The sequence below is a fragment of the Pogona vitticeps genome, chromosome 2, assembly GCF_051106095.1.
Source record: "Pogona vitticeps strain Pit_001003342236 chromosome 2, PviZW2.1, whole genome shotgun sequence".
Lineage (NCBI taxonomy): Eukaryota > Metazoa > Chordata > Lepidosauria > Squamata > Agamidae > Pogona > Pogona vitticeps.
Window position 1 is genome coordinate 183,612,163 of NC_135784.1, and position 25,815 is coordinate 183,637,977.

The window sequence follows — 25,815 nt, forward strand, 5'->3', positions numbered from 1 at the left end:
TTTTTTTTTTTTTTGCCAATCTTAAAGCATTGGTGTATTTCCTGATAGGGGTCTTAACTGAGGGCCGATTTTGTTTTGACTGATCCTTCCTCCATGTGCTCTCAAGCCATCTTCATAGCTTGAAGCTCCTTGGTAAACTAGGGAGCAGGATAACCTTTTAAGGGAAGAGGGCGTATGGGAGTGATTGTGTCAATTGTCTGGATTGTTGTTGTATAATATCTATTGACCTGGACTTTGACAGGGTCACCATCCAGGTTGGCCAGATATTCTCCCAAGGCCTCCCAAAACCCATCAGGGTGGGGGAGCCTCCAAGAACAGACTATTTTAACCGATCCATTCTCCCTATGGAAGGGATTTGCAGATCTGTGGCACAGAAAAGAGCAGCAGCTATAATATGACAATAGCCTGATTAAGGTGTCTATTTCCTCCTCAGACTACTTTTTTTTCATGTGAAGAGACCCATGAGTAAGAGAGAGGGGCAATCCTGCTCCTTTCCCTCATTCATTCCAGTTTCCTCTGTCCCTGAACACCTGAATAGGGCTACTAAGTGTTTACACAACATATAGCAGTTTAGCCTTTCACATGTTTCTGATTGTTGGTTTCACTGAGCCTTGTGTCATGTTTTACCCATCTTCAGTCCTTGCAGTTAAGGGGTTGGTTATATATAGAAACATAGAATAACTGGTCTTTTCCAGAATGGAAAAATAATATATATTTTTAATTGCTCAAAAAAGAAGAAGTCGTACCTGTGCTGTTCGGGAGAGGAGAGCAGAATCATAGTTAATCCTGTAACGAATTGGTTTCTTATGTTCTGGCAACTGGATAGAAACATCCAAGTTCAGGTCCTTATGACCACGAATGTCAATTTCATACTGAGCAAGTGCTTGAAATAAAATGATGGTCGCCTAGAATGGGAAAGAGTAAGATGAAGTCTGTCAGTTTGCCTTGAAAGGGAGATCTAGATAGGGACTTAGGAACTGGAAATCTGGTGAGAAAAGGTTACTAGAGAAATGGTGTGGCTCCTTATTTTGGCAGCAGGCCAAAATGTTAATTCAAAGTACACCGGGACAGACCTGGTAATCTCTGAAGGAAAAATACAAAATGTGACTGAATGACACACACGTAGGCACATCCATACATTTGTAGCTGTCAGCACAACATGGTGTGACACAGGAAGAAGAAAACAGCTGTGGTGGAATGATTTGGAATGGACTTTTGTCACTGAGGGAGAGCATAAAACGTGCTGAAATTGCCTCCTCTGCATCACTATGGAACATAAAGGAACCCTGTCTTCTTTCTCATCTCTTTCTTCTCATAGTTCCCACCATCAAGCTGAACGGAAACAGAGAGACACAAATTTACCACCTCAGACAGCCAAAGGGAGGCAATGAGGTAAAGAACTGTTTGTTGTTCAGTAGCCTGACCTGAGAGACACCTCTTCAGAAGCCAATGCCTGAATTCTGTAGAAACGAGACAGTAAAGGAAACACTTACCTGAGTTTGTCCATATGTTTCCCCATAAAACTTCTGCGCTACCAGCCATTTGACTATGGGACCAGTAGCCTCGAATTTCTTCATTCTCAACAAAGCCAGCAAGCCATAGGAGGTACCTTCAATGCTGTAGGTACGAGCACCATTTTCTTCCCAATGATTCCCACCTAATTACCAGTGGGAAAAAAAATAAAATACAACTTTTTAAAAAACCCAGATCTCGAGAGCATAACAGCTCATTATCTCAAAGAGCTACCAAATTTCTAATTAACTCCTAATTTTTATTAAAAGATTGCAATGAAGAATAAATGGAAAACTGACCAAGGAAAACATCCTTCAAGCTATCAACAATTGCCTATCAAGTCCTTTCAGTTAATGTTTAAAAAGTGATCAGTTTGAACCAGCAAAAAAACCCAGAAATATTAACAGTTGATATAAATTTTGATATAAACTTTGAACCACCATATCTATTGTGACTCAGCAAGCAGATTCCAGATCAAAAGGTGCAGTGTGTTTGGACACTTCGCTCAATCAAATAATTCAAGACATTTTGATGGAGCAAGCTGATCACTGTGGCGCCTTCTGACAATGAAGAGCCCCAGAGAATTTGAAATACAGTGGTGCCTCGCTTAACGAGCGCACCGTATAATGACGAATCCGCATAGCGATCCCTTTTTCGGGATCGCTAATGCGGAGGCATACCGACTGTCGCAATGGGCAAAACTCACATAGCGACGATCATTAAGCGTTTCGCTTACCGATCTTCACTTTCCAACGCCCGCGGATCAGCTGTTAGGCGGTTCCAAAATGGCCGTCAGAAGCCCCGAAATGGCTGCGCGCAGCGTTTTCGTGCCCTCCCCTCGCTTACCGAGGGCGCAAAAATGGCTGCTGCTATGGAGGAAACTTCGCTGAACAGTAAGTTTAGGGGCCATTGGAACACATTAAATGATGTTTAATGCGTTCCAATGGGTTTTTATGTTCCGTTTAGCGATGTTTTCACATAGCGAGGGTTAATCCGGAACGGATTAACCTCGCTATGCGAGGCACCACTGTATATCTCTTGGAACATTTCTAGCTGGCCCAAAAAAAGATCTCAATGCTCTTTCAAAGTGTATCTTAAATCCTTTGATGTTATATTCCTACAGGAAATATGGTGTGCTGAGGATGTCATTCTAAATTACTATAAAACCTTTGTACCCCCTGCAAACTCATCTAGACATCAGGGATGACGCGGGGGGGTGGGGAATAGCCTGTTGCATAATGACTTCATTGAAAGGGGAAAGCCAGTTCATTAGTAACTTACAACCCTATGGCAATATCTTTAAAGTTAAACATCAAATTTCATGTTATGATTAATGTGTATATTCCACCTTGGAATTCAAACTATTAAAGTGGTGCCTCGACTTACGAACTTAATTGGTTCAGGAAGATGGTCATAACTTGAAATGGTCATAAGTCGAAGCACCATTTCCCATAGGAATGCATTGAAATGCATTCTGGCTGAAGAAAAAAAATTACACAAACCAAAAATAATTCACTGTAAGACTGTTCAAAAACATGATTAATCCCTTCCAGCCGAAAGGAGGGGGGAAGAAAAGTAATCAGCCATGCAAGACCCATTGAAAATGCAAACAAGATAACGTAAACAAGATAACGTAAAAATCAATCAAGGGTGCAAGACCTAATGCAAAGAAAACAAACAAAAAGCAATCAAGCAGATCGTGCAACATCGGAAATGGGGGGAAACTAAAAAGCAAACAAACACCCCAAGACCCATCGGAAATGGGGGGAACCCCAAAAAGCAACAAGACCCTTCAGAAATGGGGGGAATCCAAAAAGCAAGGAACCCCCCCAGGAGCCATCGGAAATGGGGGGGAAATCCAAAAAGAAGGAAGCCCCCCAAGACCCATCGAAAATGGAGGGGAAACCAAAAAACAAACAACCCCCCGAAGACCCATCACAGCACAGAAACATAAGCCCCCAGCCCAAAAAGCACACTACAAAAACACCCAGAACAGTTTTTAAAAAGCAGAAAACAGCACCTTACCTTAACAGGCAGTTCTGAGCCTCCTCTGATGCACTCTCTAACTGCCAGGGTGAAAGAACTACAAAGAAGCAGCCTCATCGCCACCTACAGTCAGCAATTTGAATTTCCCGCCCTTTTCCTCTGCCTTTTTTGTGTTCGTTAAGTGAAAGCTCCGGTCGCAAGTAGAAGCAAAATTTTGTGGCCGGAGCTGGTCATAACTTGAAATGGTCATAAGTAGAGACATTCGTAAATTGAGGCACCATTGTATTGTGATAACATCTGGGAGAAACTCCCAGACTATTTACTTGATTTCCCTAAAGCACATGTAAATACGATGGATAACCTTAATGCCCGTATTGGCTCAAGCTAGGAATCATTTCAAAAAACTATACCCCTCAGTTTGGAAGAATTCTTATGAAAGATAGATATTCTAAGGATGATGCTATAAATATTTAAGGGAAGCTCTTTATAAAAATTATTTTGCAGGTTGATCTTCACATTTTGAATGACTCCCAGAAGTAAGACCGAATGGGGTAACATAAGAACATAAGAAGAACCCTGCTGGATCAGGCCAAGGGCCCATCTAGTCCAGCTTCCTATATCTCACAGTGGCCCCACCAGAGGCCTCTGGGAGCACATGAGACAACTAGATACGCCTCTGCTGCACCTGGCATTTTGAAGTACCTTCTTTTTAAGCCTGGAGATTATATATCCCCATCATGGTTTGTAACCTATGATGGATTAGGAATCTGTCCAATCCCCTTTCAAAAGCATCTAGGCCAGATGCCATCACCAAATTCTGTAGCAAGGTGTTCCACAGACTAACAACACACTGGGTAAAGAAACATTTTCTTTGGTCTGTTCTTAGTCTCCCAACACTCAATTTGAGTGGATGTCCCCTGGTTCCGGTATTGCATGAGAGGGAAAAGAGCTTCCCTCGATCCACTTTATCCATCCCCTGCATAGTTTTATAAGTCTCAATCATGTCCCCCTCAGGTGTCTTTTCTCTAGACTCAAGAGCCCCAAACGCTGTAGCCTTTCCTCATAAAGGAGGTGCTCCGGTGCTCCTGCCCAGTAATCATTTTAGTCTGTACCTTTTCCAGTTCCGCTATGTCTTTTTTGAGCTGTGGCAACCAAAACTATACATAATACTCCAGGTGTGGCCTTACCAGTGTTGTGTACAATGGCATTATAATATTGGCTGTTTTATTTTCAACCCCCTTTTAAATGATACCTAGCATGGAATTGGCCTTTTTCATTGCCGCCACACAATGGTTTGACACTTTCATTGACCTGCCCACCAGCACACCAAGATCTCTTTCCTGATCCATCACAGACACAGCTCAGAACCCATCAGCTGATAACTAAAATTTGAGGTTTTTGCCCCAATTTGCATTACTTTACATTTTCTTATACTGAAACACATTTGCCATCTTGCTACCCATTCTCTCCTTCTGGAGCTCTTCACAATCCCTTCTGGTCTTCACCACCCAGAAAAGTTTCGTGTCATCTGCAAACTTGGCCAACTCCGTGTCTCCAGGTCATTTATGAACAGGTTGAAAAGTACCGGGCCCAGGACAGATCCCTGGGGCACACTGCTTTTCACCTCTCTCCATTGTGAAAACTGCCCATTGACACCTACTCTCTGTTTCCTGGTTCTCAACCAATTCTCAATCCATAAGAGGACCTACCCTCTTATCCTTTGACTGTGGAGTTTTCTCAGCAGGCTTGGGTGAGGGACCGCGTCAAACGCCTTCTGAAAATCCAGATGGACAATATCCACTGGTTTGCTCACATCCACATGCTTCTTGACCTTTTCAAATAACTCTAAAAGGTCTGTGAGGCAAGATTTACCCTTACAGAAGTGTGGTAATTTACCCTCAGCAAGGCTTGTTCTTCTATGTGTTTTAATATTTTATCTTGGATGAGGCTTTCCACCATCTTCCCTGGAACAGACTTTCCGCTAATTGGCCTGTAGTTTCCCTGGTCCCCCCTCCTTCCCTTTTTAAAGATTGCCGTGACATGTGCTATCCTCCAGTCCTTTGGCACTTTGGGTGTTTAAAGAGACAAGTTGTATATTTTAGTTAAAAGATCAGCAACTTCATTCTTCAGTTCCTTGACAATCCTTGGGTGGATTGATCTTCAATTTATCAATTAGATCTAAAACACCCTTTCTTTTAACCTGTATCTGATTTAATTCATTAGTCAGGAGGGGCCATTTGGGCAGCAGAATCGGCCCAAGATCTTCTGCCACGAAGACAGATGCAAAGAACTCATTTAATTTATCGACAATCTTCAAGTCCCCCTTTACCTCCCCTTTTCCTCTCTCACCATTCATAGGGCCAGCCATTTCTCTGGCAGGTTACCTGCTTCTAACATATTTGAATACGTTTGTATTATTCCCCTTTATATTGCTGGTCATATGTTCTTCAAAGTCTTTCTCTGCCTTCCATATCATCTTCTTACATTTCTTTTGCCAGAGCTTGTGTTCCTTTTTATTTTCCCCATTTGGGAAGGATTTCCATTTACGGAAGGACCCTTTAATGGCTCTCTAACTCCTCTTGTTAATCATGGCGGACCCTCTTGGACTTAGTTGAGCCTTTCTTTCTTTGCGGTATACACATCCGTTGGGCCTCTACTAGCATTGATTTAAACAGACTCTATGCACTCTGGAGAGATTGGGTTCTTTTTACCTTCCCTTTCAACTTCTTCCTAACTACTTTCCTCAGCTGAGGGAAGTCCACCCTTCAGAAATCAAGGGTTTTTTTGTGTCAGATTTGCTTGATACCCCTCCACACCAATAAGGATGGCAAAAGAGATTGCAGCATAGTCACTATTCCCTAGCGGCTCAGTGACATTCACATCCCTAACCAGGTCCTTAGTACCACACAATATTAAATCCAGAGTCATCTGTCCTCTGGTGGGCTCCATGACAGGTTGTTCCAAGGCGCAGTCATTTAGCATGTCAAGAAATCCAATCTCTCTTTCTTGACTTAAGCACGCCTTGACCCAGTCAATATAAGGATAATTGAAGTCCCCCATGATTACAATCCTGTCCCTCTTGTTTTGTCTCCTCATTTCAAGGTCCCCTCAAGTTTTTGATCTGGAGGACAATAGCAATCCCCCCCCCCAAAGAATATATATATCACATGGGCCTGATAGTTTAACCCATAGTGATTCTATGATGGAGTCAGACCTGCTGTCCATCTCCATTCTGCTGGATCCTACCCCTTCTTTGACATAGATGGCTACCCCACCTCCACCATGCCCCTCCCTATCCTTCCTATAGAGTTTATAGCCTGGGATTCCTGTATCCCAGTGGTTCTCTGAATTCCACCAGGTTTCCATTATGGCCACTATATCAATGTTATCCTTAGCCACCAAATGTTCCAGCTCTCCCATCTTTGTTCAGACGCTTCAGGCATTTGCATTAAAGCACCTGTGTATGGGGTCCTCCAAAAAGGGCTGCTTGTTTGTTTCTTTTTTTCTCATTCTAGTAGATGAACTATCACATCCCATCACACTCCCAGTCCTAATTCCTACACTGTCATCACTCTGTGGTTCTCTACACAATCCATCCTCATTCCACAAGAATAAGGAATCCCGAACTGGACGCCACTCAGTTCCTGTTGGCTTTGTCCTGGGATTCAGTTTAATAGCTGCTCTGCCATCTTTTCAATATTGCGCACCAGCAATCTGGTTCCGTGCTAGTTCAAGTGAAGCCCGCCTCTCTTGTACAGGCCTGCCTTGTTCTAAAATGTTCCCCAGTGCCTAATGAATCTAAACCCCTCCCCCTGACACCACCGTCTCATCTATGTGTTGAGACTCCTGAGCTCTGCCTGCCTAGCTGGCCTTGTGCGTGGAACAGTTAGCACTTCTGAGAACGCTACCTTTGAGATTTTGGCTTTGAGTTTCCTCCTTAACAACCTAAATTTGGCCTCCAGGACTTCACGGCTACACTTCCCCATGTCGTTGGTGCCAACATGCACCACCACTGCTACCTCATCTCCAGCACTCTCCACCAGCCTATCCAGACAAGATGTGATGTCCGCAATCTTTGCACCAGGCAAGCAAATCATTGCGTGGTCCTCACAACCGTCACAAACCCTCACTCTATTTTCCTGACAATCAAATCCCCCACTACCAGGAGCCCCCTTCCCCACTCCCCACTTTCATCAGCCACATGGGTGCTAGTGTAGCTAACCACTGCAATCTCCTTATCCGTGGTTAAGTTAATTAACTCCTTCAGAGTAGACTCCTATCTGACTACCAACCAACAGCCTTTAATACTGCACATGGATTAGCCAGGCAAGATTCAGAAGGTAGGTGTGAGGAAGAGACAGAGAGAGAAACTGAGAGTGAGTCGTCCCCTCAAACGTCTGTCATAGGACAGACGATAGAACCAGCAAAAGAGATAGTACCTAAACAAGAAAGAGAACAGGAAACAGAGACAAGAGCCAGTGAGGAGAGTGAAGTTCACATGGTGGAATTGAAAGGGGCTCGAAGCAAAGGGGACCGTGTGGAGGAAAAGGAGCGGTTAGGACAGTTAGAGACAGCAGAGGCAATGAAGGCAGGAGAGAGGAGAGTGAGGAGAGGCGACAGGGAAAGTGTAAACATCTTTTTGACTACTGAAGAAGGAACAAAGTCTAAAGAGACAGAAAAGATAACTGTGATTAAAGAACCGTCTGCAGAAAGGTTTGATGGGGGAGCCCAAGTCTTCTCTGTGCCTATGAAAAGAACTGCGACGAGTGAGGTAGAAGAAGACGAAGGGCAAACTGTAAGAGAGAAAGTGAGACCTATAATTGCTGGTTTAAGTCCAGAGGAATGGACTGTCTTGGTGTACCCCAGGGGCCGGGGACGTGGACGGATGGTACACCCAGTCGATCCCACGATGGAGAAAGAAACAGTGAGAGAGGGAGAATGGGCCCATCATCCTTGCTGCGGAACGCTGTGTGCGGTACGCAGTGGGTTCCTGAGACCACCGACAGAGGAAGAGATGGCAGCAAAAATATATTACTGAAAGACTTGAACACTGATAAGTCTTTGTTATGGTTTTGGGAGATTTCTCTCCAGTTATCGTTACAGAATTCATTAGTGTTCAGCAAAAAAGAAACAAACAGTTGTGTTCACAATACAACTTCTTTATTTAAAAATTCTTGAGTCGTCATTTGTGTTGCCAGATGAAGAACAGAATAAAACTAATAATGAACCTGTTTACAGTGGTGCCCAAAGCGGGGCTGTTCCAGCAACACAAATAGCAAATGATTGGAGCTTTGAACAAACTATTGCAAGACAAGAAAGAATGATAAATTTACTGGCTGAACAGCAAAACTTAGTATTGTCTCAGATGGCTAGAACCCTGAAAGAAAAGAGTCCAAAGATGAAAACGCCGGGAAAAGTCCTTGGGTGGCGGGTCCTGCTCCTATCCAATTACAAAAAATGACTACAGAAGATGACCCAGAAGCATATCTAAATACTTTTGAAAGAGTGGCTTTAGCTGCGGGTTGGCTGAGGGAGCAATGGACTTTAATATTAACTCCTTGCCTGTCTGGTAATTTACAAGAAATCATAGATACGTTGTCGCCTGGCGATGCTCTACAATATACAGTAATAAAGTAAAGTCTACTATCTTACAAACTCTGAACTTAACAGAGGAAGCTAACCGGAAGAGATTTAGGAACTTGAGGCTCAAGCCTGGTGTTCATCCTCGAACGTTAGTACATTTTTAACAGGATGTCCTCTGTATGCAGATCTGAAGATCCAATACCTTAAACCCTTAATAACTGGGATGTTATATATAGTTTTATTTTTGCTTCCTGGCATATGCAATATATCCTATAGGGCTGCTAAATTCATTAAACAAGCTATAGTAAGATGGAATTTATTGCCTGCTTCACAAGTTCTTCAAGTTAATTTCACATCTTAATTTTTTAAGTGCTTATTTTATTACTACAGTGGTGCCTCGCATAGTGATCGCTCCGTATAGAGATGAAATCACTTTGCGATGGACTTTTTGCCATTGCAAAAGCGATCACTTTGTGATGGTCCCTATGGGGAAATTTCGCTTTGCGATGTTCGCAGGGAAGCGATCATAGCAAAGCCCCCATTTTCGCACAGCTGATCGGTGGTTTCAAAATGGCTGCTGGGTAAACAAAATGGCCACCCGCTGTGTTTCCTCGTTTAAGAGGCACCGAAAATGGCCGCCCCTATGGAGGATCTTCGCTTAAAGGTGAATTTTTAGCCCATAGGAACGCATTAAACACATTTTAATGCATTTCTATGGGCTTTTTATTTTTGCTTAGCGATGTTATCAGCAGCGATTTTTTCTGCACAGATTAACATCGCTAAGCAAGGCACCACTGTATTGTTGTATTTTATGTTTTTTATGCTTGTTTATATGCATTTTCTTAAATTTCAAACACTATTTTTAATATTGGTTGTAATTTATGCACTGGCATACAGCCTGATTGACTATAAAACAATAAAGTATTTATGTATATTTTTAAAAATTGCAATTGCCAGAGAAGCCTATGAGTTTATTTTAAGCAAGGACATGTTTCACATAAGGATCAACAGATCTACTAGGAGTTCAGCCAAGTGAATAAACTGATTGGTCACAGATACTGGAATAAAAAAAAATAACAACAGAAGAATCCTCCATGTGTTATTTGAAAGGACAGAAGAACAGGTTACTCACTTGTAACTACGGTTCTTTGAGTGGTTTTCTGTGAATTCATGCATTTGATGAGGTAGGTGTGATTCACAGAAAACACAAAGAACAATGCACTGTCTTCCAATTCAGTTTACTGCACTATGTAAGAATGCACACAAGGAGATACATTGATTGTTCTTGGTACCCAAGTACAGTGGTGCCTCGCTTAACGGGCACCTCGTTTAATGACAAATCCGCATAGCGACGATTTTTTGCGATCGTTTTTGCGATCGCATAACGATGTTTTTAATGGGGAAATATCACTTTGCGATGATCGGTAAGCTGTTTCGCTTACTGATTTTGCATAACGATGTTTTCCCAATAGCTGATCAGCGGTTCCAAAATGACCGCCAGGTTAAAAAATGGCCACCCGCTGTGTTTTCGCGCCCATTCCTCACTTACCGGGTAGCAAAAATGGCGGCCGTATGGAGGATTTTCGCATAAAGGTATTTTTTGCCCATAGGAACGCATTAAACGGGTTTTAATGCATTCCTATGGGTTTTTTTATTTCGCATAGTGACGAATCCGTATAGTGACGATTTTGGCTGCACGGATTATCGTCGCTATGTGGGGCACCACTGTAATAACTAAGACAGAAACCCAACTCTTCTTTCTCCAGGTCAGTTTCATTACTTCTCTCTTCTATTTCTAACATGAATAGCCTCCTGTTATATCATGCAGCTCTTTGGTATAAATGTACCTTACCTGTTGATGCTGCCATGAGAACCCGGTCATCATTCAACCGCCCTTCAAGGGCCAAAGCATAGGCTGTGAGAGCTGTAGTGTAAGGTCTTTGCAAGGTATCATATTTTCTGGATAAATAAGTAGCAGCTTTGTTGATCCTGTTGTCCAGAATCTGGATTGAAAAGAAGAGAAGAAAGAAGTACCTATACTTAGGAGTGGGTGAGGAACAATATTCAGACATTTTCCATTTGTGTTGTACCTGGATGCCCCACTTCTGAGCCAGCTCTGCTGGGTTCAGTTTCCTTCAGATATGAAATACCTGAAAACTAAGGGTGCCTTTGCTGGCTAGGTAACTCAGTGAATAAGGTATCTGGTTGGGAGTTCAATTCTGTGTATTCTAAAAGAGCCCACCTTTGGGGCTTTAAGCCAGCTGCCCAGTCCCAGAAGTGTCCCCAGAAAGGAGGGAATGATAAACCTCATCCAAGTACTCTCTACTTAGAAAATCATGAAATGGGTTGCTGTAAGCCAGAAAGGACTTGATGGCACACAGCTATTATTATTAAGGGTGTCTCTCCATGGCTGACAAATATAGAAGCTGTTGTTGTTGTTGTTGTTGTTGTTGTTGTTGTTGTTGTTGTTGTTGTTGTTGTTGTTGTTGTTGTTGTTGTTGTTGTTGTTGTTGTTGTTGTTGTTGTTGTTGTTGTTGTTGTTGTTGTTGTTCTGATAGGCCACCCACAAGGGTGGCCTATACTAATAATACCCAACGGTCTCAGCAGAAACTGCCAAATGCATCTCCTCTCGGCACCTGGCTTCGTCCCTCTACACTCATGACACCTCCTCTGGGGAAACCAGGAATAACTCCCACTGTCTTGTGCTGGGATCCTGATGGCAGATCTGCTCCCAAACCTCTGTGGAGAGAATTTGGAATGGTGGTTTCTCCTATGATGCCAGGGCTTCAGAATCCTACGTGTCTTTATCAGTCTTGCTCACTTCACTCTCCTCCTGGTCCTCCTTAAATTCCCCAGCCTCCAGACTTAGCGAGACGCTTCTAAAGCCTCACTCCAATCTACAAGTGTATTGCATGTGGGAAAGTGAGTGCCTGCTCTCGGGGAAGGTAAAAAGCCCACTTTCCCTGCAAGGGGGCCAGGGCCAGGCTCACATTTCCATTCTGGAGAGAAAAACAATATCACACAAAACTGCCTGGGGCAGTGATATTTATCTTTCTCATCAGATGAGGGAAGAATGATATAACAAGCAAGGAAACATTCTCAAGAACCACATTCCAGTATCCATTTCAGGCACGAGACCTACATTGTAAAAGATAGCCTGGAATAGCAACTTCCAAGTAGGACAGCATGACAAGATTCACTTCTCTCATTGGACCAGAAGGGACTGATGTATCAAGCCACAAAACAATTACTGAAAGCACATTCCTGGACCTGTTTCGGGCCCAAATTTCATGTTTTGGAAATGGCCCCTTAGCAACAGCCATTCTGGGGTGTTTATCACAATATCAATTTTCTAATCAGAATAAGTACTCGAATGCTGTTCTTGGAGGTGTTTTGTAGCTGGTTCCATTTATTCTCTCAAGAGGGAGTGGTGTGGTGAATTTGGTTGCTCTGGCCTACTCGGACATTGCTGTTCCTGGCTATTTGTTGCAATACTGATTTTTCACCCAGAATGGATATCAGAATGTTGTTTCTCCAAGTGATTTATGACTTGATACACCTATCTCATGTTGCCGCATGTGTGATCTGAATTTGGTTGGGTTATCCTACTCAGAAGTTACAATCCTGAGCCATTGTGGTCTGTTCTGGAAGCTTTTTTGGTAATAAGAGGATGAGGTCTAAAATATTGTTTGGATGTTTGTCCAGCACATCCCGCTGTTCTTGGCATCCATTTTTATTAAGATGCAATGGGTTGGGTTCTTTTAAGTCCTGAAGGCCAAAGTTAGGCTTACTGCTAGGCCAGAAAGAAAAACTTGGCAATGGAGAAACGATATGAGAATATGATCAACTGTCTCTTACAGCAGTGGTTATTAACCTTGTGTTACTCAGGTGTTTTGAACTGCAACTCCCAGAAACCCCAGCCAGCACAGCTGGTTGTGAAGGCTTTTGGGAGTTGCAGTCCAAAAACACCTGAGTAACCCAAGGTTAAGAACCACTGTCTTACAGTATCTCTCATTGAAATATATTGCTGCTTACATTGATGTGGTTTCTGCAGATCTCTCTGGACTCCAGCAGGGCAATCAGGACAAAAGCTGTTAATGCCACCTCTGGTTCAGCAGCCGCACCTTTATTATAGCCTCCCTAGAAAGAAGTAAAGAAGGGAAGAAAACAACATTTATTTATATAATGTAAATGCAGCAGTTTCATATGTAATTTTAAAGTACCAAAGATAGTCACAGCTCTGACAGTGTAAGAAGGGATGCAGTATATAAAAAGAAAGCCTGAGCATATAAAGATCAAACTAGATGATACTTTTATCTTCCAGCTCCTCCCTCTTCAGCTCCACCCTCCGTCACCCCATTGGCTGATGATTCACTGCCCAGCTGTGACGGACAGGTGAGGTTAGGGCTGCCTGTTACACAGTTTTTCTCGTTTCTCTTTGTTTTTTTGTTTGTTTTGTGTCCTTTTTTGGGTTTTCTTCTTCCCTTTGTTCAGCCGCCTCTTCTGATATTATCTCTCCCTTTCCTATTTCTTCATTTTTATCTAGCTCTTATGTAAGCTTCTTCGAAGAAGAAACAAGTTTCTCATAGAATTTTCTTGCTTTATGGATGGAATCTTCTTGAATTCCAGTTAATCAGGATCCCTTCAGATACTAGCCATCTAAAGTTCATTCCTTTTCCATTCAGTTTAGTAGTCAGAAATTGATATTGTTTCCTCACCTCTCTTATTCTCCAAGGTAACTGTTTCAGCACCACAATCTCCTTTTGTCTGTATTGAATTGGTTCTTCTCTTGTCCTTCTCAGTACTTCATCTCTCGTTGATTTTTTCACAAACTTTATGTGTACTTCTCGGTGAGTTTTGTTTCTAATTGCATAGGTAAAAGTAAACGTTCCCCTTGACATTTAGTCCAGTCATGTCCGACTCTAGGGTGTGGTGCTCATCCCCATTTCCAAGCCATAGAGCCAGCGTTTGTTCAAAGACAGTTTCCATGGTCACATGATCAGCGCAACTAGACATGGAATGCTGTTACCTTCCCACTGCGGTGGTACCTATTTATCTACTCATATTTTTACAGGCTTTCAAACTGATAGGATGGCAGGAGCTGGGACAAGCGACGGGAGCTCACTCCGGCACGTGGATTCAATCTTACGACTGCTAGTCTTCCGAACTTGCAGCACAGAGGTTTCTGCGGTTTAACCTACAGCGCCACCACGTCCCTTCTACTCGCATAGCTTGAGTTAACTCTGTACATTTGATCCATCTCATTATCCAATACTTCTTTTTCAGTTGCCAGTGCATCTGCCAAAATAGTTGTGATCAATTCTGGTTGATCATCCTCCTTGTCTTTCAGTATATTTTGAAGTCTAAGAATGTTTGAAGCTCTTTCCATCTCCATTATTGCAATCAATCCTGTTAGGTTTTTATTAACCTGCAACAAACTGTGATCTTCTTCTTTCAGCTCATCCAGTCTCTTCTCTGTTTGGTCTGCACTATTTTCCAGCTTTTCAATGCTTTGTTGGTTCTTTGTGATCTTTTGCTAAATGTAGTTGTGTGTTCATCACACAGATCTGTTCATTCATCTTATCAATTTTCCCTTCCAATTTCTGTTGGTTAAATTTTGCTTCTTCATGATTTCTCCTTGATTCTTCTTGATTTTTCCTTTTCTCCTATTTATGCGATAAAAATGTATCTTGAATATTCTGGAGAGTTGTCTGTAAATCTTTCTGAAATTTTTCTTGGTATAGCATTGATAGATCTTTGTTTTACTGAACTGGAAGCTCCAGAGGAGTAAGCAGAAGCTGGTTTTTTTTGGCAATTTTAGAGAGATTTGGTAAACTCATCATGAGCAATTTCCTCCAATTATTCAATCAATCTCCAAAGTTATATTAACCTGATTCACTGCCTTTCCCACATCTCAGTTATTCACTTACAATCAGTACATCAATAATACCATATCGCCACAGCCCTATATTCAGTTTGTAAGGTTACTAGCATAAGGCAAAGGAAAAAGAGAATGAGTTTATCCAGTTCTGAAGTTTTCCAGTTCAGTTCAGAATCTAAATTCAAACAAAGTTTAGTAGTGCAGACTGGTGGAACCTCTGAGGGAGGTGGGGCGGCCCTTCGTACTCGCACTCTCTGACACAGGCGCACATTCCCCCACCACTTTTCGCATGCGCAGGAGCCCCTGCCTGCCCACGCACCCATCACACATATGTCTGCAGGTGCATGCTTGAAGGGGTGAGGGAGTGCGTGCCAGCGGCGGCGGCAGCCTAGGAGTCTTTAAAAAAATGTTACTAAACATTTCCTCTGCGGGAAATTCAAATGCAGCCACTGGTCCCAGTTCTGGAGCTGGAGGCACCAGTGGCAGCATCGGCCTGCTAAAGGCGGCAAGGAGCGCCAACCCCAGCCTCGTTGGAGCCCACAGGGAGGCCAGCAGTCAGAGCACCCGGCCATGCTCTGCCTCCGGGCTCTTGCCCATTTCCACCCCCCTACCACCACTGCCGGGCTGCAAAGACAGACCTCCCCCCGCATACAATCCCCTTCCCACAGCTGCTTTGCATGCGCAGGCGCTTGTGCGAAGGGCTGAGGGAGCGCTCACATTGGCACTGGCACGCACATGCGCAAAGCAGCTGTGGGGAGGGCAGTGTGTGTGTGGGATAGTGGGAGGTCTGTCTTCACGGCCCGGTTGGGCTCAAGCCATGGATCGGCAATGGGCCAGGGACCGGGGGATTGACGACCTCTGGTCTAGAGCCCTTAACTTTAAATCCATCTCGACCAAGTACCACCAAATTTCCAGACAGATGGAGTGGCCATGGGGAGCCCCCTCAGCCTGATTATAGCAAACTTCTACATGGAGCATTTCAAAAAACTTGTCCTGGCTTCAGCACCCCTCGCAGCCACAGTCTGGTTCTGATGTGTGGATGACACCTTCACAATTTGGAGCCACGGTGCAGAAAAATTGGAAGACTTTCTCAACCATCTCAACAGCATCCACCTAAATATACAAGTCACAATGGAAAACAAAATAGAGGGCCAACTCCCGTTCTTAGATGTCATGGTCATACGCAAAAGTGACCTCCGACTGGGACACAAGGTCTACAGAAAACCCACCCACACAGACCGGTACCTACACAAAAACTCCAACCACCACCCACAGCAAAAAAGAGGCATAATCAAAACACTAGTAGACCGTGCAAATCGGAACTGTGAAGCTCAGTTTCTCAGCACTGAACTCAACCATCTGAATTGGGCCCTACAGGCAAATGGCTACTCCAAAAATGAAATCACAAGAGCCATCAGACCAAGAAAACACCTCCAAACTGAAGAAGAAAAACAGCCACCCACAAATAAAGAATTTCTGCCATACATCAAAGGGGTCATGGACCGCATGGGGGAACTTCTGAAAAAACACAACCTACAAACAGTATTCAAGCCCACCACAAAAATACAACAAATGTTACTGTCAGCAAAGGACAGAAGGGACCCCCTCACCATTGCAGGAGAATACTGGATACCTTGCAGTTGTGGCCAGGTATACATTGGAACCACAAAATGAAACATCCACACCAGAATCAAAGAACACGTGAGACATTGCAGACTAAAATAACCAGAAAAATCTGCAGTAGCTGAACATGCCCTAAAACATAGGTCGAAGAACAGGGGTAAATTACCCTAAATTGGGTAAAAGTGAAAATCCTGGGGGCAATGAGCAGAGTGTTACCCCCTCCCTCCCTCAATCAGTCAATCCGGGACTTCTGAATGACTGCTTCCTCCAGAAATGACTGCAAACAAGCAGGAGGAGGGATAGGATCAAGGAGCAAGCAAGGGAAAGGAGGAAAGAAAGGTGCGAGAGACCGAGGACTTCATCAAGCTTATTTAAATGTACAAAATGGAGGGAGAAAATGGAGGGAAGGTGGGTGGATGGATGGATGGATGTGTGTGTGAGAGAGAGTGAGTGAGTGAGAGAGACTGACTCAAAACTGTGAAAATGAACAGGCAAGCTAAACAGAAACTTTGAATTAAGGTGGGGGTGGAGAAGGGTGGCCTTTTAAGGTGCTGTCTAGATTTATCATTGCTTTTCTTCCAAGAAGCAGGCATCCTTGAATTTCGTGGCTGCTGTCCACATCTGCAGTGATCATGGAGCCCAAGAAAGTAAAATCTGTCACTGCCTCCATCTCTTCCCCTTCTATTTCCCAGGAGGTGATGGGACCAGTGGCCATGATCTTAGTTGTTTTGATGTTGAGCTTCAGACAATTTTTTGCACTCTCCTCTTTCACCCTCATTAAGAGGTTCTTTAAGTCCTCCTCACTTTCTGCCATGCTTTTGCATAGTTAGTGAAGCAGAAGTAGATGTTTTTCTGGAAATCTCTGGCTTTCTCCATAATCCAGCACATATTAGCAATTTGGTGTTTATTTCCTCTGACCCTTCGAAATCCAGCTTGTACTTGTGGAAGTTCTTGGTCCACATACTGCTGAAGCCTGCCTTGGAGGATTTTGAGCATAACCTTGATAGAGTGTGAAATGAGTGCAATTGTATGGCAGTTGGAGCATTCTTTGGCACTTCCCTTCTTTGGGATTAGGATGTAGACTGATCTTTTCCAATCCTCTGGCCACTGCTGAGTTTTCCATTGATGATGATTTAAAAAAGCACACTGGTCCTTTGATACTGGGCTGTGGCACCAGGGTGTGTGACATGACCTTTAGCCTGGTTTGTTCTTTTTTGCACACCACACATAGAATGATTCAATGGTAGGGAAAGCCCCCCCAATTCAGTGGTAGGGAAAGCCCCCCCCCAATTCTGCATTGGCTGTCTCTAGCAAGCATGTCATTGCTAGCACCACTCGGGCAGCCACTGATGATGATTAAATCCTCGGAGAGCTAGCAAAAATGTAATGCAACTTGCTAGACACGTTGGACACCTTACTACTCCCTATACCACACCATGGCTGGAGTGCAATGTGTTCCAGCAAAAAAGGTGCACATCTTTATCAAATTTGGTGCATCCTGCTAGTTCGGTACACAGCCTGTGTAGATTCAATAATATTTTTAATTCAAGTAATGTATGATTTCCTTCCTTTTGAATCAAGGGAGTAATTTCGGCGTATATACATTTTTTGGGGGGGGGAAGGTAAAAAGGTTACCTGACCCCTGCCCTAAGACAAGCTGAACATGAAATTCTATTTCAAAATACTGAAATACTGGACAACACCAGCAATCATTATTTCAGACTACACAGGGAAGCCATTGAAATCCACAAGCACCAGCAGAACTTCAACAAAAAAGAGGAAAGTTTGAAACTCAACAAAGCTTGGCTCCTAGCTCTGAAAAATACAGCATGCAAAAGGTCAACGAACTCTATCCAGCCACAAGGACTGGGGATCACTACATACAAAACACCAGTTAACAACACCCATCAATCACAGTGACAGATAATCTCTCCTCCTTATCACAACAATACACCCATAACAAGACACACTAATCACCCATCTCTTGAAAAGAACAAAAGCCTATCTCATAGACATAAATATTCCACTCCCAAGAAAACTACACCAGAGCACAGAGTGCTGTCTTCTGAAGATGCCGGACATAGAGACTGGTGAAATATTAGGAAGAACAACCTTCAGAACACAGCCAAAGAGCCCGAAAAACCTACAACAACCATTACCATCAAGTTTCCTGTTTACAGTCCAAAAGTTAATTGTCTATAATTAATCCAAACCGCAGCTCCCAAAGAAAAAACAACCAGGATTTAAAAGTTTTAGCTGATCCAAGGTCACTACCAGAGCTATCCAGTGCTCTTCATCTGGGCTCACTGCCATTTCCACAGTTTAGAAACAACAAATTTCAAAGTTTGCCACCACTCTTTAATTTTTTATTTTGCCCAGGAATGTTGATAGAATTAGTAAAAACAGAAATAAATATTCTCACCCAAGTTGATAACATGATGTAAAACAGTCCAGAACTTAGTGCTTACTTCTCTGGCAGCTGACAACTTGAACAAGCCGCTAGCAAGCAAGCGGCTTGTTTTTCTCCTGCTGGTTTGGGGAGTTTCCTGGATCAAACAAAGACAACTGCTGTTATCTTCGTCATCTACAGGTATCCCCCTCTCTTGTCACCTCTCTGGGGTGACCCTTGGGGCTCCCTAGCAGGCTGAAAAGCAGTCTTGGGGAGCAGAGCTCTGTCTCCCTTGGACTGTATTGTCATGACGTCTAACCTGATTTACTTCTGTTAAAGTATCCTAAAACTGTATCTACCTTTTTTGCAACATCAAACTCGTGGCTTATGATCAGCTTGTAATTTACAACCATTCCAGGATCCACTCACAATATTACTGAGCCAGTTATCCCTCATCTTGTACTAGTTCCTTTGGTTTTTTCACCAGGTGTAGAACTTTGCACTTATCTGCAAATTTGTTAAATATTGCATGCACTCACATATCCAAGTCATTAATAAAAACACTGAAAAGCACTGGACCTAGGACTGAGCCTTGTCACCTCACCCCAATTTGGGAAAGAACCATTGATAAGTACTAAAATTTCACCAGTGTCTGTAGCTGGCATCTTCAGAAGACAGGAGCTAGAACTCTGTCTGTGTTCTGATGTAGTGTGTGGGGTTGTTGAATATTTGTAGCTGTGGAATCAGGTTTTTGTTCTTTTCAGGATATTGGGTATTTCCTGTGATCAGGACATTTTTTTTGTTAAGGGTGTTTTGTTGTGACAAGGGGGAGATGATCTGTCACTGTGACTGATGGGTGTCATTGGCTAGTCTTTTATGTGCAGTGATCACTGGTCCTTGTGGCTGGGTAGAGCTCATTGACCTTTTTGCAAGCTGTATTTTTCAGAGCTGGGAGCCAGGCTTTGTTGAGTTTTAGACTTTCTTATTTATTTTTTTGTTGAAGCTGTGCTAGTGTTTGTGGTTTCATGTCCAGCTTGTTTCAGAGCGTGTTCAGGTACTGCCGATTTTTCTAGTTGTTCCACTCTGCAGTGTCTTTCATGTTCTATTCCTTAAGCATTTTTCAGTCACAAGTTGCAATCCTATACCCTCCTCTTTATACTTCCCATTTGCCTGGTGGAATATAGACTGTATTTTGCGAGAAGACCTAGCTGAACTAGGAATTGAGCACTTCTGCCTTTATTTTTTTTGTCTTTTATAATTTTCCCATCTCTATTAAGTAGGTGAGCCACTGTTTCTTTTCTCTCTCTCCCTCTCTCTCTTTTTCGCTAGGCACCTAGCTGAAGAATGGTTTTTGTTTCTTCTTGCATGTCTTGCTAACCTCAACCCATTCACAGGTTTTGCCCTCCTGCAAATCTTTACTCTTTCTTTGTAGCCTAGCCTTCTTTCCACTTCCTTTATGTGTCCTTTTTTGTTTTCATGTCATTTCTGAGCTTTCTGTGCAGTCACATTCATCTTTTTGTTGCTGCTGCTGCTGTTTTCCATCTTTTTTATTGTTTGAAGTTATGCCTTTAAATTTTCCTTTTTAAAGAAACTCCCACCCATCTTGGATTCCTATTGTTAGAATTTCCTGCCATGGGACCTCACCTATCTTTGTTCTGAATTTATTAAAACTGGCTTTCCTAAAGTTCAGTATCAACATGTGGCTACACTCTTCTTTTGAAATCAATAACTCGAGTAGAACATGGTCACTTTCCCTCAGAGTTCCTCTTGTTGGCATTTTTTCCACCAAGATATCTCTATTGGTTATGATCAAGTCCAGGATAGCTACTCCTCTGGTTTCTTCCTCTACTTTTTGTTGGAGAAAATTATCAGCCATACTAGCCAGGAATTTCTTGGAAGATCCATATTTGGCAGAATTTGTCTTCAAAGAGATATCAGGAAAACTGAAGTCTCCTAGTACTACTACAAAGTGTTTTTTTTTTCATATTATTGCAATTTATTTTTCAAAATATTCATCTGCATCCTCTTCCTGAGAGGCTAGTAGTAGTCTCCAACTATCATGTTCCTTTTGGTCCCCCCCCCCCCGCCACTTATATTAATCCAGATGCTCTCTGTGAGACAATCAAACTTGTCGTCCTGTATTTTTACTGTATGCAGGAATATGTATTTTTTATGTATAGTGTTACTCCACCTCTCTTTCTGAAAAAAAATCCTTCAATTGCTGTATTCCGTTCATGAGAGTCATCTCATCAAATTTCAGTTATCCCTATCAAGTCCTATTTACTCTCCTGAACTAGGATTTCCAATTCTTACTGTTTGTTTCCCACATTCCTGGCATTCGTCGGAGATTGTGTGATTTCTGGACTGCTTTATTTCCTACTTTTTTGAAGATTATTGGGCCCCATTAGTGGTGCTCAGTCTGTTCCTCCTTTTATATATATGCCTTCATCTATCTTTACCACTGAGCTTTCATACCCCTCCCACCTCCAATTCAGTTTAAAGGCCTCCTGATGGAAATTCTTCATGCTGTGGCCAAACACATTCTTCCCAGTTCTTCTGAGGTGCAACCCATCACAGCCCATCTTCAAGAAAGCTTAGCCTGTAGTCCCAAAATCCAAATCTGTCACATCAGTACCACCTTCATACCCAGCCATCCACCTGACGTATTTCCCTTTCCCTTTCTGTTCCTCTTCTGAGTACTGGTAATATGAACGAGAAGTTTATCTCGACCCCAGAGTCCTTGAGTTTCCTTCTGAGAGCTTCAAAGTCTGATGTAATTTCTTCATAGCTCTCTTGCTGTGTCATTTGTTCTCAAGTAGATAAGAAGAGAGAGAGAGAAGCATCTGTGGGGTTGATTGGTTGTTTTGTTGGTTTTTTGAGTAATGGCATCACATCCATTCCTAAACCTTGCTCCAGGGAGACAACATACCTGGTGGGTCCTTGGATTTTCCCAGCCTATTTCAGTTTCAATTCACACAATAGGGAGTCTCCTACTACAACCACTCTTCTCTTATTATTTTTGTGGGGTGTGGGATCAGTGACTGGGCTCTGCCAAATTCAACCTCTCTCATGTCCTCCTGTGGGGTTCCCTCCCATATGTCTTTCTCTGTCTGCTGTATGGCAAACTTCAAGAAACTGAAATTGGTTTTGCAGTTGCACTGGTGAATAGTGTCTCCTTCTTTTGCTCCTAAATGTGACACTTTTCCATAGTGCTTCCTGAGCTACTTTTTTTCTCACACAAGTAAAATCTCAACATTCTCTCCAACCATCATGATGCTATTTAATATAACCACAATCTTACTCTGAATGCATTCAGAAGCTTATGTAGGGATGGGCTTCTTAGTCCTTGAGAACATCAGAGAATAAGGGACTCGGCTTACCAGGCCACCCATTTGTGGCCATGCTGCAGGCTGGTCACTCAGGTGGTTTAATGGCAATGGCCACAAGGGTCCTCCTGGTGCAGGGGAGGATTGGAGGATGCCTACGCTGCATTCTCCCATTGCCTAGCAGCAATACACCAATGTAGGCCCTGAGTGATGACGTTTTCACTCAAGTCTGCCTCTCTAGCATTAAATCAGGAACTCTCTGTGGCTCGTTGGTCTTCCCTCCCTCCTTGTTTGTTAATTTGGAGGTGTTGGTTTCTGTGGGTAAAATTGTGCAGGGTGATCGTAACAGAGTATCATTAGGAGTTGATCCAGGTGGTGTTAGGGGTGGCAGAAAGGACCTGTTGCCTCTGGGTATTAAGGGATCCCCTTAAGGCAAGCAGGGGATTGGGCAGGGGATGGGGCATGGTCTGGCCTAGTTTGGGGGCTAGGGACCTGCCTCTGTCCTCAGGTGACATGGAACCACAGAGTAATGTACACCCACATGGCCTCCTTGCCACTGTCATCCCTGCTAACCCTCAGTGAACCACTAATGGGTGATGCCATCTAGAGGAACTTTGATTTCTTGATGCACTGGATCCATTCCCAGTGCTCAGCCAGAAAAGCGGCTCTTGTAACCAATCAAGTTGGGTCTTTTCTTTCCGAAAGGGTGTTGGTGTGTTATGTTATTGTACAGGCGTATCTCGAAATGAATGCATCCTCTGGGACGTTACGTAATACGGAAATTTCATAAACTGATACATGGATTACGCTATGTACCTTGATGTAACTTGACCATATTTATCTTATTGCAGTGGAAAGTATAATCTTGATTGTATGGTTACTGGTTTTAATGCCAATAAAGGTTTGTGATTGATTGAAGACTAATCTTGCCTGAAATGCCCTGGAGAGCTGCTGCCAATCAGATTGCACAATGCAGTACTAACCTGATGGACCCATGGTTTGGCTCAGTGTAAGGCAACTTCTTCTATCTAGCCCAGGTGTCATCCTACCACTGAGCTGTGGTCTCCCTCCTCTCTAAGCATTGCTGCCCCTGTACTCCAGAATCCCACCTACTGTCATCTCTTTTGTCTTCTGTCATTCCACTCCCTACAATCACCTTTCCCCTTTTGGTCATCACATTCTCCTCCTTTTTGAGATCTACTGTCTTTTTCTGTTTAGAAAAATCCTGTTCAAATCAGTCTCATGTTGACTCCTCCTTGCCATTAGAACCTCCCAGAGAATGGAAAAGTTACATTTTTGTCAGAATCTCCCCATGCTGGCTGGGAAATGTTGGGAGTTTTAGTCCAAAAAAGGTAACTTCTCCAAGCTCTGGAGTCTCCTACTATTCATATTGCCATCCTTAACCTATGTTTGCCCCTTGTGCCCCACTGGCTACCATGCATTTTGCAAATGAATTCCTGTGTTTATGGTCTTCTTCACTGTGAAAACCTCTGGATTTTTCACAAGAAACACCATTCAGAGCAGGGGGGGGGAAGCATACCGTCATATTTCCATGGATCACAGGGGCATCTTCTTGGAAAGCTCCAACTGGTTTTTGCCTCTTCAGCATCAGCCACTTCACCCCTCCACAGAGGAGGTCGATGCTGATGGTATTTACAAACTTAGAAGCCATGGCAAAGACCTTTACCACGTATGCTGTTAGCCTGCAAAGAACATAAAGGATCAGCCCAACCATCTCAATAGACCTTAATATAACTGGCTGCACACTTCACCTTGTTTGCAAGGAGGGGGTTTCAGTAGTCACACAAGAAAGGAGAAGAACCGCCAGGTTCAAACCACCAGTGTTTTCAACAAGATCGGGAACCGTAAAGGTGAAAATAGGCACCATCATCTCTTCACTAACACTGAGTGGGGTTGGATGGGGGAAAGGGTTCAGGAAGATGGAGAATGACCCAAAGCATTAGAGTACTAGTGGGTCAACTTTGAGGAATAGTATGTGCTGGGCACCAAATCACAATAGTACATATAGGTGGGACCTTCATGAGGGCTGGTGCTGAACAGGAAGCAGGAAGATGTGAAGGGAGGTTCCTGATTCAGACTCCTTCAGAGCAATATTGGTCTTACCACGTACTAGACGTGCCATCTGGAAATGCAGCATATGAATGATCACGTTTCTTATACGTCAACTGCTGTGTGTATCCTAAAACAGGAGAACAAGGAAAGCTGTGAAATACTAGGGCAGCTCATTAAAAAAAGCACATGTTCCTCCAGAAAGGCAGAGACAACAGCACAAGTCTCTCTCTCTCACTCACACACAGACAAACACACAAGAAAGTGCTTGCCCTCCTTCTAATGCTGCCCTATCTCATCTCATGTTTCCTTTCCACTGCAGGGAGGGGTGCAAAGGGGAGCCTGTAGGTTTTGTGATGTCCTCAGTACCATAAAGCTAGGTCTCCCATAGCTGATAAGATTAGGAGGTTTTAAACAAAGGTATTTTTGGAAACCCCATAGGAGTGGTAATTTTCCTAAAGAAATAGGATGCAGGGCAAACACATCCCCTCAGCCCCTCCCCCCATAAAACTAAAAATGTAATTTGCAAAATGGGAATTTGCTATTTCCCCCTCCTCCATTTTCGAAGCAAATTTGGCCTGGGATGGGTCCTAGAAGGGTAAGATTACGCACTCACACTGCCAAAGCATTACATTTCAACTTGGTTTTGGTATGATTTTTTTTTCTCATTCCATGTTTCCATTTCCCTGAAGACTCTACTTTTCACTCGAGCCAGTTGCTCAGTCAGGCGACACCAACTGACATTCACTAAGGAATCGTCAGCAGGGCTTTTCCTCCCTGAGGCAGGCCAAAGAGGAACTGGGACATCTTACGTATACCTATAGGGAACCAATAATTTTGTAATCCTTGGCACCATTGCCCAATTAGGTTGAGAATCCAAATTTTAGCATAATGCTGACCAACAGCATCATAGAACTTTATGGCTCTTTGTTTGTTATGTTATAAAATATATGTACAGTGGTGCCTCGCTTAACGAGTGCCCCGTTTAACGAAAAAATCACATAGCGATGGCTTTGTTGCCATCGCTTTTGCGATCGCACAACGATCTTGCCTATGGGGAAAATCGCTTTGCGATTTTTCCCCATAGGCACCATTTTCCCCCAGCTGAGCGGCGGGAGCTTTGAAGCCCCACTGCTCAGCTGGGGGAAAATGTCGACAGTGGGCTGCGGCCTCGGAAGGACCCCGAAGCCACCGTCCCCTGCCGACAATTCCCTTCCGAGCTCCGGGGACAGGCTGGGGGGTGGACCGGGGAGCTTGAAGCCTCTCCGCGCCGCCTACCCAGGCTGTTCTCGGACTTCCAGAAGTCCAGGAACGGCCGGGGTAGGCGGCGCGGAGAGGCTTCAAGCTCCCCGGTCCACCCCCCAGCCTGTTCTCCGATGCCGGTAGCCTCCCCCGCCGCCTACCCAGCCCGTTCTCGGACACCTAGGTGTCCGAGAACGGGCTGG

The 25,815-nt window shown here is 43.5% G+C and overlaps 1 protein-coding gene across 3 annotated transcripts in view; it reads right to left on the bottom strand.

Annotated features, from left to right (window-relative positions):
- The window catches only part of LOC110071225 (A.superbus venom factor 1), a 139,371-nt gene that overhangs the window by 32,118 nt on the left and 81,438 nt on the right, over positions 1-25,815 (bottom strand). For all 3 annotated transcript variants that reach the window (XM_078386612.1, XM_078386614.1, XM_078386613.1), the window contains 6 exons: positions 24,425-24,500; positions 23,841-24,003; positions 13,117-13,221; positions 10,934-11,084; positions 1,494-1,657; positions 747-905 (listed from right to left, as the gene is read on the bottom strand). In XM_078386612.1, the coding sequence (XP_078242738.1) occupies positions 747-905; positions 1,494-1,657; positions 10,934-11,084; positions 13,117-13,221; positions 23,841-24,003; positions 24,425-24,500 (818 nt within the window). The remainder of the gene's footprint in view (positions 1-746; positions 906-1,493; positions 1,658-10,933; positions 11,085-13,116; positions 13,222-23,840; positions 24,004-24,424; positions 24,501-25,815) is intronic.